This window comes from Mycteria americana, chromosome 2 (genome assembly GCF_035582795.1).
Source record: "Mycteria americana isolate JAX WOST 10 ecotype Jacksonville Zoo and Gardens chromosome 2, USCA_MyAme_1.0, whole genome shotgun sequence".
In the NCBI taxonomy this organism is placed as follows: domain Eukaryota; kingdom Metazoa; phylum Chordata; class Aves; order Ciconiiformes; family Ciconiidae; genus Mycteria; species Mycteria americana.
The window spans coordinates 79,748,668-79,766,574 of record NC_134366.1 but is presented as its reverse complement, the minus strand read 5'-3'; the positions used below and the strand labels follow the sequence as shown (position 1 = coordinate 79,766,574).

Below are 17,907 nucleotides of genomic sequence, written 5' to 3'. Positions count from 1 at the left end.
TCAAAAAAAAAAATCTATCTTGATCTTTTCAGGGAAAGATGAGGCAGATTTCAAATTTGAGAGTTATTTTTATGTTGTCTGGGAGCTAAAAATAAATCTTAACACATCTGCTTTTAAGTTTTCTCTTATTTATCCACATATGTAGTTCACAAATACAGGACTCTCAGCATCCGTTATTTTTAAGCCATTTTTGTTTTGCTTTTGTTAGCTTTTTTCCAGCAAGTCTTACCTCCTTCTGTTTGGATGCAGTACACCTGCTTGAACTGCTACTTTCAGTATTACTGCCTGGAATATTATTGTTTGCTTGGTCAGACAATGGCATGCACTTTAAAGCTATAGATATTTGGCACTGTTATAACCTTGTGCTTCAGCAGCCTTTAAGCATCTTAACAGATCCTTTTCATGCTGCCTACAGTTTTACAATAGGTTATTCTTTCTGGAAATGTAGGGGACTATGGCTCAGTTTTAACAGATCAGGATTCAAGAATTTACTGAATGTTTTCCCAGGGCCCTCCCTTATTCTTATAAAGAATTTTAATCTTACTATTAGTCTATCGTCCAAAACGTCACCAAGTACTTCCTTGCTATTATTCCCATTCCAAATACACTTGCAGAAAAGCAGCTTTAAAAATAGCATGTTTTCACTCTTTGCATATTTGCTACCACAGGTTGCTTATCAAGGAAAAGAGCACCAGCATACCACTCAGGCTTTTTGGTGCCATACTCATGCTTTATTTAAAAAAAAAAAAAGCTACACAATACTAAGAAAAAAAAAATCAAGTTTACTTTACAAAAAACCTGCAGCCATTTTCAAGAGATCTGATCTCACTTATAAATGAAAGTCAGCAGGTAAGAAAGCAAATGTTAATTTAACATTTCAGTTGCAGTACATCATCTGAGCTTAATCATCCAAAACAATCAGTCACTCTTAAACTGACTGTTGATTATATCTACACAAACAATCACCTATATCACTTGATTAAGAAAATCTCTGGCAAAATTTAGAGATAAATGGAAAAATGTCGGAAGAATGTTATTTAGCCCACCTATAAACTCTTGCAGAAACTGAAAGATCTTTCTGGCTTTGCTCTCCTCTGTAAGGTAATTGCAATGCCTCCATATTTAAGAAAAGTCTTAGTGTAAAGCTGCTAAATTCTGTTCAGTGAGGGGATTAAACCGGTATAACATGAAGCTATGTAGTTACCATCAAGTTACACTAGTGCTATGTCTTACTATCTTCATGGAAATGTATTGTGCAAGTCTCAAGTAACTTCAAAACACTTCTGAAACAGCCCTTGTATCGATCCTATGAGGTAGGTACTGTCCTTCCTTTGGACAAGAAAAGAGAACAGACTCTTAACTGCTGCTCAGTACATCAGGCACACTGAGAAACAGGACAACACACCTACATTAGTATTTGACTTTCCTGCTGCTTCCCTGAATTCAGAGCTTTTAACTGCAACATTTTGTTTAGCACCATGCATTCCAGGAATAAACAGTGAATGATGCTTTTGATTATATCCATTCTAAGGTAAGGAAGATGTTCAGCATACCTGTTTTGAAACAAGCAGAAGCACTGCCATCACTAGTCTGCTCCATTCATCTCCACAGCCTACAACTTAATTAAGTTGTACATGAAGAATAAAGATAGTATTTAATCCTTTAGTCTGACAGCAGCCATTATTCTTTCTCAGATTAAATGATACTGGGGGAAAATGAACTGCTGTCACAAAGCAGGCAGCATAGAGGGCTACAAGTATCAAATGCAGTTCAAGTGTAGCTAAGTTAATGCTTTGCTACCACTGTAGACATGAACCCTAAAGCAGTTTTTCTGACCCCAAGCATAAACTCACAATAGTCTTCACAATTTTTTAAATTAGTTAAGGAGCTGTGAGAAAGGAATTAATAGTGGTCCTTCATACTAAGGCCATAGTTTATTTGTGGGCTAAAACCCTAGCCCACATCATCTTTCACAGTCCTTCCTTCTCTTCTCATAACCTCACATGAGCAGTTGTGTGGTAGTGTGGTAAGCTTGCTGAAAACCAGGCTGGTAAGGATGCTAGATTATACAAATGCTTGTGCTACCACATGGAAAGGGGTAGCACAGGCAGAATTGCTACTTGTTCCATCTTAAAGTCAATGAAACTATACCCTACTCAGCTGATAACAACAATAACAATATCCCATAACATACCTGTGACACTAACTATCTGTATGTGTTTAAAAATTGAGTAGAAAATTCAAGTACCAAAATAAGTTGTTAACCAACAGGATAAAGCAACAACTATGTTCTCTCATTTGAAGAAATTTGAGTGTAGTAGACTAGCTTATTCACTAGAATGCCAAAGTTCAGTGACCACTACACACTAGAATGTTATTGCTGAATTTCAACTACAGCAAACTAACAAGAAACAAGGAATTCTAAACTGTTACTTCATTTACCATGAGCAGTAATGGACTACTGGCCACTGTTCTTATGAACTGCTTCTGGCTAAGAAAGTTACTCAACCATCTACAGCAAATGCCAAGTTGTATAATCAGAAAGACAGTCTTGGTACAGCTGGACTTTCCCATTCCTAGTTCCTATGCAAGCTGCTAAACTGTCTCCTCTCTTCTTTCATGTTGAGAACATAAGCATTTGGATGTTAACCACTGAGCGCAGAGAAGAAAGCTGAAACCTTCAAATACTTGTTTCTTATTTGTACACTGCTTCAGTCCTTCAGCTTCTCTTAAGTCCTGGTCAGTGTAAGATTTCTAAAGGCCTAACTTACTCAAAAACTCAATCAGGAAGAGCTAAACTATTTATCTGAACAAATAAAACCAGGGCATTACAAATTAGTATCCTCTGTTCTGATCCTTTGCCTTTTTTCCTGGAGTACCACTATATCTAGAGCAGCTCTCATCATCCCCTCCTCCAAAGAGGACCTTCCTATCTTGGGAAGAATTAAGAGTATACAGTTTAAGATTACCTATTACCAGAAGGTGGGGAAAAAAACCCTCTTGATTTCAGGTGAGAGGCATAATCCAAGAGAGGGAACTTAGAAGTTCAGCACATCAGGTGCTGCAATAGCTATAGGGCTTTAGTATACAAAGCATTTAACACATAAACACTCTGTTGAATCAATGCAAGCTTGAATGTAAGCCCATAAACCTCCCACAGAACCAGCCAGATTACATCACTAAAGGCAAACAAAGTCGTTCCACACAATTTGAGTGGAGATACCTCTTATGAAGGTAGCATTCAACTGTTTGCTAAATGATCTGTATTACAATTCAGCAATCTTTACTATTAAAAATATTCTGCCTGGGCTAGCTATATTTCAGGAAGTTGAACAAAGCATCTCTGGGGTTGCTTTTCCTATTCTTATCTTTTCCATAGCAAGATGAGTCAAGAACATCTTCACAGTTCATTCTGGCAAAGTGTATAGTAAAATAGTGCCAGTACCGCTAGTTTCAGAGCTTAAGTTGCTTCAAACATGGTATGACATGATTTGCAAGTATTGCTCAGGATTCATTGGCTCAGAAGCTCAGTCCCTGCAGAGCAAGTGTAGATCTAAAAGAGCACTTTCACATGTGGGGATCAGGAAAGGGAGGAAAAGAAGAAAGAGGTCTCAAATCAATGCCTCTTCCCAAACTCAACAAGCTTCCAGATAACCTTCAGACACAGGAAGAGATGCAGTTGAGATGCAAACAATTCAAGCATTGTCCAAGTGTCTGAATGGCAGCAAACTGACATTCTGCATTATCTGCTCTCTTTACTGTCAGTTATATTCCTGAATGCAATGGATGTGGATCAATACCTCAGTACCTGGTAATCTTGTAAGCTGTGCCTGCCACAAAAGAAATCCCATTTTGATTGCATACAGCTTTTCTGCTCTAGTACTGAACTAACACATAGTTAATAATGGACATGCATCTGTGTTACTAGTAGGAAAGACAAGGTGACAAAAAAAACCTTGGACCAATGTACTGACCAGTGGAAAGAAGTTTGAGATTTAAAAACTGCAAAGGGTGAATTAAATAGTTTGCCATTTAAAAAGATTATTTGAAGCCAACAGTTTTTCAAATTCCCTTTCAAGTGTGTACAGTAAATGCAAAGTCCTTGCCCCATGTAAAGCTTTAAGAAAAGTCCACATTTTGATACATGACATTCTAGTTTTTGTGAGAGAACCGAGAACTTACTGAAAAGTTGTTCTGGCTTATTCAATAATTTCTTCAGTAAACATTGCAGAGCTACCACTATAATCAGAATACCTAAGCTGCTGGCACGACTCAATAACTAACCATTTAACAAGTTGGGTATAAAAAAAAAATTTATGTAGTAATACCAATTCAGCACACAAATTCCATGCTTCACAAGTTCTGCTGCTGTGTAAGAGTCTTCCTAACATCTATGCAGATTTTTAGGTCAGATTTTTAGGTCACTGCACACCCAGATCAAAACAGCAGCAAAATATCTACCACTACAAGCAGGTATACCCAATTGTGCCTTTAGAATGCAAACTATGCAGAAATCTAGATGATCAGTGCCTTGCCACTGCAATAGGACCACACACACAAACTTCAGTGTGTGCACACTGTAGAGAATGAAGTTACTTACTGAAAAAGAAAAATGCATACAGATTCAGATACAGACATGATACAATCAAGACAATTAAGTCACTAGACATTCAGATCGGGGGGAGGAGAAAAATCCTTCAAAGACAGTGTACAGATGACAAGCCAGCATTACAAAGAACTCTAAAGGCACATTTCAGGTAACATGGTTCTGTTAAGACCAACTGCTTACACACGCAGGCACAAATCTTAATGGCTACCACCTCCTCCCCCCCCCCCCCCCCCCCCCATTAACAAAACAAAACAAAGAGAAGTGCATTTTCAGTAACATTAACACCATTCAGTTAATCTGTTCAGTCCAAATGTTTAGCAGTATTTTCCTTATGGTGATATGGATTCTCTGCACTACTCCAATCCAAAAAAACCCAAACAGGCAGGATTAGTAAAGGTTCAACTGTTGAACTAGTTAACATTTACTCATCAGAGCCCACTGATCTCTTCTGTGCCCTCTTGTAGGGCAACCTCCTTGGTGAAGCTTTATCTAGATTAAAAAAGAAAAAAATTGCATCAATTGCTACAGCTACTTCAGATTAGATGTTATATGACCATGTATTTTCTCCCTCCCAAACACAAGCCAAACTGCCCTTCTAGTACAGTGCATCACCACAGAGAAGCCAGTTCAAACAACTTGTTAAGGCTTTTTAACTATTAGCATCCTAAACAGAAGGTAACAAAAAAAGAATGTTCCTATTCTTTAACATGCAACTCCAGGGTTGCTCAATTTGCCTGTTACTAAAATGCAGAAAAAAAAAAAAGCACAAAAAAAACCAAAAAACCAAACCCCACACAATCTCCTAATGAAAATGCATGCTCTGTTGTTTAGAAAAGTTTCATGTTCAATAATTACACTTTTAGAAAGTTAATGAATTATTTTGATCATTACTGGTTTACCTGCCTGAAGAATATGTAATTGACTCTTCTTTAGACAGCTTTGTCTTGCATGAAATATTTCCACATTCATACGGACTAACAGCAGAATGTGTGTGTTTTGGTTGTGAAAACACACACTTTTCCAGGAAGCATCCACATTTGACTACAAAGATGTCACTTTGTAATCAGATATCCCATACAGGGAAGCCACCCAACTTTAGCTGTGTGATCAATGGATGTCAGAAGCATCATCCTACATTTAAGACTTTATGACAGGCCTATAATTGTTCTTTACAATGATGGTCCTTAACGTAGGTAGAATTTCAATCCTTGTAATATTGTAGAGAAGCTACAATACTTTGTATGAAGTGCTAAAGTGATTGCTAAGTCTATCGTTGACTTAAAAATGCACACTTTCCTAAACAGAACCATCTCCAATAATTTCATTGTTTAGAGTACGTGCAAACACAAGGAGCATCCATCATGCCATTACAAGCCAATTAGTACAAGTATGAACTGTCTTTCAACAATAAAATAGTCAAGAACCTCTGAGGATCTTGAAGGCCATGTATTTCAAAGCATTCCAGTGTAGAGGTCTAATTAAAACTAACCTGGAGCTAAGGAAAACCACAATTAAGAACAACATAAAACATCAAGTTTTTCCTAGACTTCAGGTATTAAGATATGAATGCCAATTTAGCTTAAGAAAGGGATGGGGGACAGGACCCAAACGTTGCCAGGATTTGAACCCATTTAAAGACAGCTTGCTCTTTGGAAAAAATTAGCATTTAGAGCTTCAGTTTTTCTTGCTAGATTAAGGTTTTTCAAATTCCTGTGTCTAGATTTTGTACTATCATTCTTGTGTCTCACAGAAGACAGCGTACAAGAAAGCTTACATTTTTGGAAGTAAAACACCAGTCCTTATACTTATGTAATATAAGTACAGTTAAAAAGGGTGAAGGAATCAAAAAAGTGAAGTCACCAACTCCTGGCACAACTTCATATCAGGGCAAAAGCCTCTAGCCCTTCTATGCTGAATAAAGCTCAGAATATGCTTATTTCATCAAAACAGGAGCCTTTTTCAAGTAAAGGTAGTTCCTGTAAAGGGTTTTCAAGGCACTTCTCTTGTCTAGGATGCACTTTGTTTTAAGCAAGACTATCTCACCTCACACCAGCCAATGCTACTGGTGATAGGAGTTCACCTGGGATAAGGAAGACCCAGGAAGATAAACTATTAAACTATTATACCCAAGGCTGAGGTTTTTTTCTCACTGAAACAAGATGTACTCAGCCACTGGTCATGACTGGTCCTCCACCTCCCTCATGTAACATCAGCTCGACACTACACCAAGGTAGCAGGGAAGGCAAGATACACATCTGCATTTTATCTAAAGGGTTCTGGGAACTGTTAGAGGAGACAACAGTACTTCAGCAAAATCTAGTGAAACTACATTCCTACAATATAACCAGAAATAATATATATACACATATATTTATAATATATGAAAACATGTATTTATATGTATATAAAATGTGGTTGTGTGCATCTGTTCTGTAATCTTTTACTGCTCATGCTACATCACCAATCACTGCATGCAAGAAACTGTACTTCCATCCATGCCTAATTATCACATGGACAACACGTTAAGCACTTCCACTCTTTCGATCACCAGAGTTTGCCTCACCTCTTCTACTCTGCACTGAAGTCATGGGAAAGCAAAACAGAAGAAACAGCAAGAGAAGTTAGAAATATCCACAAACACACAAATGGTCTAAAGAAATCAGATATTGGGTTTACTGTTGGATTTCAGATATCAATTAGAACTTCAGTCATTTTGGACTTCTGAAGGACATTAATACCAAGTCTTAATGTGGCTTTAGTTAATACACACATCCAATGCTTGTTTAAAACTTTGGTCTATAGGCAAACTTCCAAACAACTTACAGAAACTTTGAGATGATAGATATTTTCTCCTATTTAAACCTCCTTTGTGGTCCAGATTTTGGGTAGCAATTTTATACTGTTGAAAAAAAGTCTATAGAACAAATTGTAAAAGTCACCGATAGTCATTATTGTATCAACCAGTGAAGTTTGTTCTATACCAGAACAGGCTGCTAACGTAATAGTCTAATCATTAGGCACAGTGCTTTCGACAATTTTTTATTCCCTAGAAGAGATGTATGCTGTTCTGAGAAATTGGTATCAGCTACTTATTCAGTTACAACTAATTAAGTAAGTTTTTTACATTCTAGTTTGTGGAAGGCAGACTACTTACTTATTTGATTTAAAGTTTCTTGGGGAATCCAGCTCATATCAACATCATTCTGATTTGATGTTCCCATCTCTACTTTCTGTACTGGTCTTTTCCTCTGAAAATTTAAGACAGAAAAAAGGTTTTTCTTTCCACAAAGTTTTGATAGGACAAGTATTAGAAATAACTAATAATGCTGTATTTAATGAATTGCAATTATTTCACTAAGACACAAACTTAAGGCTAGTCAATGTATGAAGCTGTCTTTGAAGCTTAGCTTTAACTATCTTTACCACTAGCAATGTATTCACCTAAGCTTGGTGTTATCACTTCTAATGCCTCACAATACTTATTCCACACAGATACCAAGATTTCATGCAAGCTCATTATACCTGTTACGAAAAATGGCTGACAATTAATCAAACTTTGTGATGACCAGTTTCATTATACTTTCTCAGATTAGCACAATATTCTCGTGTCACCTTGCAAAATAGATTTCAAAGCACAATAATCATTCCATACTTCTTCCCAAGGGAAGCTACTTCAAAAGTATCGTAAACCAGACTGCATGAAGATATAACCTATGCACTGCATGCAGATGAGACTTAAGCTTTCAATGGCTTTTACTTGCCAGACCACTTACACAGACAAACCCTTAGCTGTTGTAGCCTTATAAATGGAATCCAGAAGGCCCTAATCAACATTATGGCAAAGCATTGATAAGAACTAAAGGACTACACAGCTGTTTTCCCCAAAGTTTGACCTAGATTAAACTAATAGATAGAAACAGACAGCATGGGGAAAGCCTGCCCAGTAAGTATTGAAAGAGTAGCTGCACACATCCAGTCACTGGAAGGTATCAAACCTTCCAATTCAACCACTTCAGTGTGGTGCCAAAGGGCAGACCCAAAGAGCATTAGGTAAGCAATCTAAATGTCCCCAGTTATGAACATTTATTAAAAAAACTCTGGTTTTCCCAGTACTCTCTAAGGTCTTAGTTCCAAAAGTAAATCTCCTAAACTTCTACTTGTACCCTCGTATGCCAGAAGCAATTACTGAATTGCTTTATTTTCCTATCAGTAAGGTCTTGTATTAACAAGTACATAGACAAAATACACTACCCACCTTCCTAGATTCTAGTAACTGATGCAGGCCGACAATGACAAGTAGACCAAGTCCAGCGAGGAACATGTACATGAAGATCCTTTAAAAAGCAGTTTAAGAAACCGTTAACTAAGAATCTTAAGTGTTTAAGAGAGTTTCCAAAGAAGCATAGAAAGTAAGCCTAGCTTTGGCGACATGCCCACTTGATATTTCCCAAGAACTTTTGTAGGGGGTGGGTGGGGAAAAAAAAAAAAAAGGATCTCAAACTGGAGTGCTAACAAATATTAAGTAATTATTCTGACTTCTATTTCAGAAACTGTAATCCTAAATTTAATTCTGAACAACAGAACATTTGAAAAATGCCACAAACTGGGAAACTGTTGTAAATAATGATTGAAATTTAGTAACTGCAAGAACTCTTTTGCAGTATCATGTTTCAAGATGTTGGGTCACAGGTAATACTTATGCTTGTGACACCTTTAACCACTTACAAAACCCTTAAAAATCTCTTATATGCTTTTAGTACCATACTGCAAAGCAAGTACTGCTAGATACTAATTTATTGGCAACAGAATTTTGAAAGGCCTTGCTTATCTTGCTCTGTGTTCCACAGTTAGAATTCTACCTATGCAAACAATCATTTTTTAAATCTCTGCATTTTAGTTTGTTGTAAAGAATTCTACCTGAAATACCTGTTGATACTTAGCAAGAGGTGAACATAAATTATATCTAAAATTAATTTGGGAAGCAGGCAGAAGTTTACAGGTAAAGAATCTATTCCAGGTTGAACATCTTAACTCAGATTTATGACAAATGAGATATGGAGTTAAACCACAGAAGAGATTTAATTGAACATCCCTGGTTTAGGGTAATTATTCATAAGACACTGACTCAAACTGGTTCTAATAATTTGAGTTCTTTCGAGAGCTCCTTTATCAGAGTATCACACATTGTCACATAGCCAATTGTTCTTTCATTGATGCTATTCTATTTGAGAAATATTAATTAATGCAACAGCTATTTCTTTTGGTTGACTTTTTTTCAAAAGGAAGCTTGCTCAGCAGGCAATTTCTACCTATAGCAGGAGAATGCAAATATTCAGCATTGTCTACAAGTATTTATGGAGATTATTTTTTTTTTAACTCACAGGTTCACTTAAAATTCCACTCCAGTGTTAGAATATTTAAAAGCATATCAGCACAGCATATGCTTGCAACATATACAGTGTCAGATGTATTTAGTCTTTAAGACAGAAAAAAACACTCCTGAAAGACAGCTGCTACACATAAGGGTTAGTGCAACAAAGAACGAGTGAGAGTTCCTCTATCTCATACTCCAAATACATCTTTCAGTTTATGTAATCTTGGATTATATTGGAGTGCTCCAGAAGCAAGTTATTCCAGTCTTCACAGTAGGACCCACAGCCCAGTACTATGGGCCCTCTGCATCTTTAACTTAGGAAAAAGCACAGTAGCATAACAAAAACTTAACAGCTTTGAATTTATATGTAGCTCTATAACATCAGGTCCTATTCCACGCTTAAGCCCTCTGAGGCAAAGCAGATGGGTAAACTGCTCATTGACATAGTACTAGGGATCTTCAGGATTGGTACCAATACAGATCTTAATTTGGGGAAAAAGTTTGTATTTTCAGTCTACCAACATTGTACAAATCAAATGGCTGCTACCCCATCAGCAAAACACAGCAGACCTAACATTCAATAAAATGAGAATAGTTCTTGTATCCTCATCGGTACCATCAATAACCTGTTCTACCAGGATACCGACTAAACTCGTATCTCCAGCCTCCTTACGTTTCTCCATCCAGTCCATCTTCTTTTTCAATAATTGTAACAGTTTGATTGAAGACAGCATCTTGAAACACATTGCCCTATAACAAAGTTTCCACAGAACATTTTAAATTCATTTCTTGAACACATACACAGATGTTTATCTTTTTCCATGTTCTTGGAAAAAACTCTAGAAAGTAGTAACTCCTGCATGAGACTTGATTAAGTTTATAAGCAGTGCAAGTTTGACTCAACACATAAAAGTGCAAACTTTTTGGTGCAAGTACAAAGAACAGTCTTGATATTAGCAAGAAATACACATCTAGCCTTCAATATGTTATTTCCTATAACATGAGATATTACATACTAAGGGTTCTTATTAGAACAATCAAAACACAAAGGTACAGAAACCTGTTAAACTTTGACCTGCACTAAAAGAGAAAAGAATCCCCTATCTTAATCCCCATTTATGCTTTTGGATAGTCTTCCCCCAGACTGCAACTACTGGCCATTTATTTGCTTGAAGTCAAGTTTGCAGATGGGATTCAGGTTGATAGTTAAGTTTGTTAGCAAAGCCCAATCTGAAAAGCGCAGTGAAATTTTAAATTATCCTAAAGAAAGCTTTAGCTTTTTGTTGTTTGTTTTTTTTTTTTTTTTTTTTTTTTTTTAAATGAGTACAGCTCACTACACAGTTCTAAGGCATTCTAGCTTCCACTGCTGACATAACTTTAAGTCTAACATATACGGAACTAAGTGTACATGGGGGGCTATTGTGAAACACTTAGTCACTTCCTGGGCTTATGTATCTACTGATTTGCTTAAAAACCACAAAGGCATTCACTTTCTGAAGAGGTAGTAACTTGACTAAGCAGTTCCTTCCTGACATTTCCACATCAACTAGAAAGATTAAAATGAATTACAACATCAGGCTTACATTTACATCTCTGTAGTTGAGATTGATAACTAGTCCGAAAGGACGACCACCCATAGGCTCAGCAGGGATGAAAGAGTATTCAAACGTGGCTTGTCTCTGTGGTGGAACTACTGTATTCAGAGGGAGAGCTGTGAAGTTCTGGATATAAAACTGGTAGTCTTGAGGATACCGGAAAGAAGCATCAAGAGACTCAACAATGAAATCCTCTGTACCCTTATTGGTGAAGCCCACCAGAAATTTTACAATGTTGTTTGCTGGAAAGTCTAAAACACAAAAAATATTCAACTATTAGAAACTTCATACACCACACCTAGCCTGTTTCTAAACGGAGAGCGTCTAGAACAGATTCTGGTTTTTTAGAGCTTCACTGTTTTACACACACGTTCACAGTCTAAGCAACAATAAAAGATGGTAGATTAGCACAGGACTCTTACCTTCACCTTTCACAAATAAGATGGTTGTATCAGCACTAGGTGAGGCTTTAGGTTCTCCTGACAAGTCTTCTTCCTCTTTTTCTTCTGTCTAAGACAAGAGACTTTTTTTGAAAAATCCTATAACGAACAGTGAAGCAAAGACCATGCTTGTTTCTTGAGAGTCCCATGTGTCAAAGCAGGCAACAATGGCAAGCATTAGTATAAATTCCTGCTGTTGCAGGATTAGCACATAGTCTGTTCTCCCTCTAGATTTGATTAGCATCATTTTCAGCATTTATCTTTCTGCTTGTTATATTTGACACAGTGACTAATCCGAACTGCATTTAGCTGTATTGAAAGGTTTATAATCAGAAAGCAACAGTAAGGTCTCTGTTTGGGGGTGGAAGGGAAAGGATCAAATCTAAATGTTAAGTGTTCATATCTAAGCTATTTCTACTTAGAAAAAAGGCATTTCAAAATTACAGGCAACCATAAGGCAAATGAGAGTCACTTTCACTAGAGAGGGAGTGTTTATAGAAGCTTTCTATTCAGTTTTAATTAGTTAAGTGTTATGTATGCCTGGAAATGGTTAGACTGTTTGAACTAAGGAACTTTGTGGATTCACTTGTTCAAGCTCACCTTTGTGATGATTCACTTTTTAATTTGGCAAATGCAAGCATTAAGGGCTTATTTTCCACATGGGGATCATGGGATCACCACTGCCCCCACCAAATAAAACAAAGCTGACCCCATTTTGAACTGTCTGAGCCAATTGTTTGCAAGTGAGACCATCTGATTTCACTGCTTAAACAACCACTTGAAGCAGTGGATAGCCTATTGGATCAGTCGTACATGTACCATGACACAGGGAAGCCATGAACCAGAGCTGAACACCTAGCATCTTGCTTTCAAGATGCTATGCAAAACTGTATCTTCTATTTCAGTGACAAATAAAGAAACTGCCTAAGAACTGTAATGTTTTGTGTCAGAGTCATAGACTATTTATTAAAAGCAAATTACATGCAAAATGTTATTTAATAATATTCTGTCAGTACTGAATACCTAGCATGCCTTCTGCCAGTTAGAAAAGCTAGTCGACCATAAGCTCACCAACTTAACCAACATCAGTAAAAATATAATAAGAATCAAAGAACAGTTTACCAGGTCTCCATTTTTATTATGCATGTCTTCTCCTCCTAATAATTTCCCAAACTTTCTTATTTTACACCAGAAATTTGAGAAATTTTTGTACCAATTTAAATACAGTAAGTGTCTAGCAAGCCTAATACTCTACTGCTATAAGCACATCAATGTAACTACATAAAATATTTCACTTTCAAGCTGAAGCAAGTGACCCTGAACAGCAATATGGCCACTGGTATAACAGGCATACCCTGCAACAAGCGTCAGAGACTAGGAATGTAGTAAGTCAAAACAGGCTGCAAAACAAGGTTTCCAGAATTAATACTGATCTTAACTAAGAACTAAGATTCTGTTGCCCCTTGAAAATCAATACCAAAGAAGCCAGAATGAAGTAGTCCTATACCCCAATGTCCTTCTCAGTTTACTGAGATGCAGCTTAAGCTGGAGAAGAACTACAAGGGGCTCCTATGAGAATCTGGTTCTCTCACTTGATGTTCTTTTTTGTGAACTGCAGTTTTGGAAGTCAGAAATCAGGCTGTCCCCATGTGGTTTTTCAACTGGTAATTCAGGAAGAAAAAAATAAAACCTTCTGAAACTTCAGATTGAACACAAGTTTAATTGGAGACTTGCAAACAGCTATTTGGAAATAGCAATGTTATTAAATTCATATTTAAATATATCTAAACTCTCTAGCTTCAAGCACTTTTGGTCTACTTCATACTTATGAAGTAACATTCATGTACAATTACCAAGTCTGTTGGCTCATCTTCTTCAACTTCAGCTTCATCATCTTCATCTTCAACTACCGTATCTTCCACAGCTTCTTCATCTTCTGTAGCATCTTGAGCTGCAACTAATAAACCTGAACCTACCAAAACAAAATGCAAATACAAGAAAGCCTTTTCAATGTCTAGTTAATCAACAGAAAACTGACATTGTAGTACAACTTTCAAACTACTGTTTGAAGAATTTCTTAAAAATCTGTCAAATACAGTGTTTTGAAGCCTCAGTTGCAAAAACCTCACATTCAAATGATTGTTTGTGTTGATCTTTCAGCCTTTTTCCTTCTCTAATAACCTTCTGAACTACTCATTTATGTGCCAGTAAGTTCAAAACCAAAAAGTTTACAGCTGGATGACAAAAAGTTCAGCATTCACACAGCAATGCTTAATTTTGCAGAAGGCAACTAACTTGCCTTAAAAGCTATTGTTTAACTTTTGAACGTGTCAACATATGAAAATATTTTAATTTTGTTTTGTCATTACAAATGTGAAAATAAAAAGACATTGCTATTGCCAGGAAATTAATTTAGTAAGTACTGTTTCTTCTAAGACTAATAAGTGTAATAAATGATTAGCATGTCCTTTTCATCTGCTGGTACCAGAACACAACTCTTTGACAAGTAGTTAAAAAGTTACTACTTTTGCACTTATTTTAATTCAAGTTTAAAAACATAAAAAAGTCTTTTTTAATATGACCGCCTCAATATCATATACTACTATATCCAGACGTTCAACAGAACCACAACACTAGTCAGAAAAGAGCATGGCTCCAGACCAAGGCTCCAAGACAAGTGCAATCTGATCATTCATTGTCTCTTTGCTTTTATGGAGCAGAGACTTATACATTCAAACACTGGGCCGATATGATTAATACAAATATTGACCACAGGACAAAGTTCTGTCTGTTTGCAATTTAAAGCACGTGCAGGCTAGTCTGAGAACTTTTAAAACATACACAAAACTACAGATTTTTCTTTTAATAAGCCTAATGTTTTCCAAAAATTCAAGAGTAGAAATAAATGGATGATTGATCTACACAAGCCTGAAAAAGACCTATTTGCTATGAGTACACATTGAAAATAAATATTTAAAAAACTTTCACAGGGAATAAGAATCCTTGAGCAGGACAAGTATATCCAAGGACTTCAGGATTGTCAGTCAAAGCTAGAAAAAGCAAATACAACCCTTCCTCTCAAGTGTCTTTAGAAGGTACACTCAAAGACTTTTGCTCAACCACATGCAATACTTAACCTATGACTAACTACAGTGATTTTATTTGCTGAGGTTTTAAACTTGTAAGTCTACAAATAAATATTTTTTTTTAATTAAAACCTTTGTATCTGAACAGGGTACAGGTAAGTTATAGGCACCCTTCGCAACTGCGCTAGCACGTTCTCTTAGACCTCTAATTTCAATCTACACTCTTTTCAATGGATGTCAGAAGGGCTGATGATGTGGCAAGAGCGGGAAAGGAGAGCTGCCCGCTGTGGGACGAACTAACACACAGCGTGTGCTGCAGCCCACTGGAAGAGCTGGGTGAGGTGGCTGCCCTTCTGTCTTTCCAGACTTAGTTGTAGCGAGGCAATTTTCAGATCGTGAATCAGATAACGCTATCGTGTAAACAGAGGTTAGTGCTCGGCGACGTGAAGGACGGGACACTTGGGGGGTGTAGGGAGACGAGGTGGGAAGGCAGGCTGGCGGCCAGCGCATCTGCTAACGAGTCTCTGTAGGAGCCAGCACCACCCGAGAGCGGGAGCAAAGAAAGAGACACGCCCGTTGCTACAACCTCAAGCGGGGAGGATTTTTGAGCGGGACAGCGGCGCCCTGCCCGACACCGCGAAGCGCGGTTCGCTCCGCCGGAGAGACCAGAGTCCGGCCCTGCCCGGAGGAGCCCGCACCCCGCCGCAGCGCCCTGCAGCGGGGCCGCCGCCCCGCCGCGGGGGCACAGCCGGGACGCCCCCCACGCAGCCCACGCCCCGCGGGAGCGAAACCAGGCACCGGAGGCCCGTCCCGGGCCGAGGAGGGAAGCCCCGGCGGCGGCCCACGTGCGCAGGGAGGCCGGGAGGCCCTCGCCGCCGCTGCCCGCGCACGGCGGCGATGAATGAGCAGCGCCCGCCGCCTCCTTCCTCTCGACAGGAGGACCGCGAAGGCGGCGCTGGGCTCCCCAGCCCCGGCGAGAGCGGTTTCCCCTCCCCGCCACCCCCGGATCGCCAAGGGGAGCCCGCCGTGTACTCCCCAACGGCCGTTGCCGCTCCCCCTCCCCCAGGCAGCGACGGCCGCTCGCCTCCCCTCACCCGCCCGCTCTCACCTGGGCCGCCGCGGGCGCCCCCGAGCAGCAGGGCGGCGGGGAAGGCGAGCAGGACGAGCAACAGCAGCTGTGACAGGCACCTCATGATGATGATGGCGGCAGTAGCAACCACCCGGCAGCCCCCACCAGCCGCACGCCTGCCGCTGCGGGCTGTCTAAATGGCGGCCGCCTCCATCCGGGGCCGCTCCCGCCCCGGCCGCGCCCCCGGCCGTCCCGCCCCCGCCCCCGCGCCGCAGCGACGTGGCTCCGCCGGGGAGGAGGCAGGGCGGTCACGTGAGCTTAACACACGTCTCCCCTCCGCCGGCCCTCCGCGCGCATGCGCCGCCCCTTCCGTTTCCAGGTCGGGGCCGGCCTTCCCTTCCTGCTTACAAGGGGGCGGGAGGCAGCGGTGTGCCTCGCCACGCAGTGCGCATGTGCGGGGCTTCCCGCCCGCCTGCCGGGTGCGCAGGCGGCGGTGCGCTGTTGGTGGTGCGGGCCCGGGCTGCGGAGCCCCGCACCGGGCGGGTGCCCTGCCTATGGGGAATCACGGCCGGGTAGCCCGGCCTGGGGCGCGGCGACTGCCGGGGAGGAGCTGGTATTGGCCCTCAGCGCCCGGGAGGTCGCGCTGTGGCTGGGGGGTTCCCGCCGGAGGGGTGGTGCGGCCTGTTTGGGCGCCCTCGCGCTGCCTGTGCTGACACGGCGGGGCGGCTTCCATCTCCCTGTGGGAAGTGCCGCCTGTGTCTGGGGGGTGGCTGTCGGGGCTGTCCTGGCCACAGCGGGTGGACGGGGTAGGTGTGGGAGGGCAGGGCCGCTTCTCTGCCAGCATGCCTTCGGCGCTTGGCAGCGTGAGAGGCTGTGCCTTGAGCTTAGGTGGCTTGTAATGCAGGGAATGCCAGTCCTGTTTGTCTTAGTTAACGTACGGTGAGGGGAGGAGTAAAATCCAACGGATGAGGATTTTTTTTTTTTTTGCAGAGCACACTAACATATCTCTGGAAGGAGAAATGATAAAGCATATTACTGAAACAGAGGTGCTGTCAAAATCTCACCATTCCACATTGCTTCAGAATAACTGGTTTTGAGCCAGTTCTGATGGTTAATTGAGTAAGTTTCCCAAAATGTGATAGGCAATGTATATAAAACTGATACGTTACCTTCATCTCAGTAGATCTTTTGTTAAATGAAATGTAAGGCATATTAAGATGGAAAGCCTTCCTAAATCCCACAATCAAAACGTTCAGTGAAAATACCAAGGCCAAAAATGGCCCCCAAGCTTTGTCTTTTCTCCCGCAGTTAATTCAGGCGTTTGCATACAGAGTACAATGAAACATGAATAGTGTCAAGTCACATTCCATATTTTGTGGTAACTTTGTTATTTGTGCATACGCAGCTTCATAGAATCATTACAGTTGGAAAAGATCTCTAAGATCATCTAGTCAACTGTCAACCCAACGCCTCCATGCTTACTAAACCACGTCCCAAAGTGCCACGTCTACACGTTTTTTGAACTCTTCCAGGGATGGTGACTCCACCACCTCTCTGGGCAGCCTGTTACAATGCTTGACCACCCTTTCAGTAAAGAAATTTTTCCTAATATCCAATCCCAGCTTGCTGTGATGGCAATGGTAAATGTAGTCTTGAGTCTTTTGTCTTTCATTTTCCATGTTATTTTCATTCATTTGACTTTGAACCTGCAAATTACACAAAAAAAAAATTACT

The 17,907-nt window shown here is 40.1% G+C and overlaps 2 protein-coding genes across 3 annotated transcripts in view; one reads left to right on the top strand and one right to left on the bottom strand.

Moving 5' to 3' along the window:
- The window catches only part of RIOK1 (RIO kinase 1), an 88,963-nt gene that overhangs the window by 38,448 nt on the left and 32,608 nt on the right, over positions 1–17,907 (top strand). The gene's annotated exons all lie outside the window — the stretch shown is intronic.
- SSR1 (signal sequence receptor subunit 1) lies at positions 741–16,418 on the bottom strand. Of its 2 annotated transcripts, none has more exons than XM_075493889.1 (8): positions 16,213–16,415; positions 13,872–13,990; positions 12,001–12,088; positions 11,567–11,829; positions 10,657–10,733; positions 8,865–8,943; positions 7,764–7,857; positions 741–5,098 (listed from the first exon to the last, which is right to left on the bottom strand). In XM_075493889.1, the coding sequence occupies exons 1-8, from the start codon at positions 16,295–16,297 to the stop codon at positions 5,031–5,033; spliced, it is 873 nt and encodes a 290-aa protein (XP_075350004.1). In that variant the 5' UTR covers positions 16,298–16,415; the 3' UTR covers positions 741–5,030. The 2 variants fall into 2 exon arrangements, with proteins under 2 accessions (XP_075350004.1, XP_075350005.1); XM_075493890.1 differs by lacking the exon at positions 741–5,098 and adding an exon at positions 7,117–7,187 and having other exon boundaries at positions 16,213–16,418.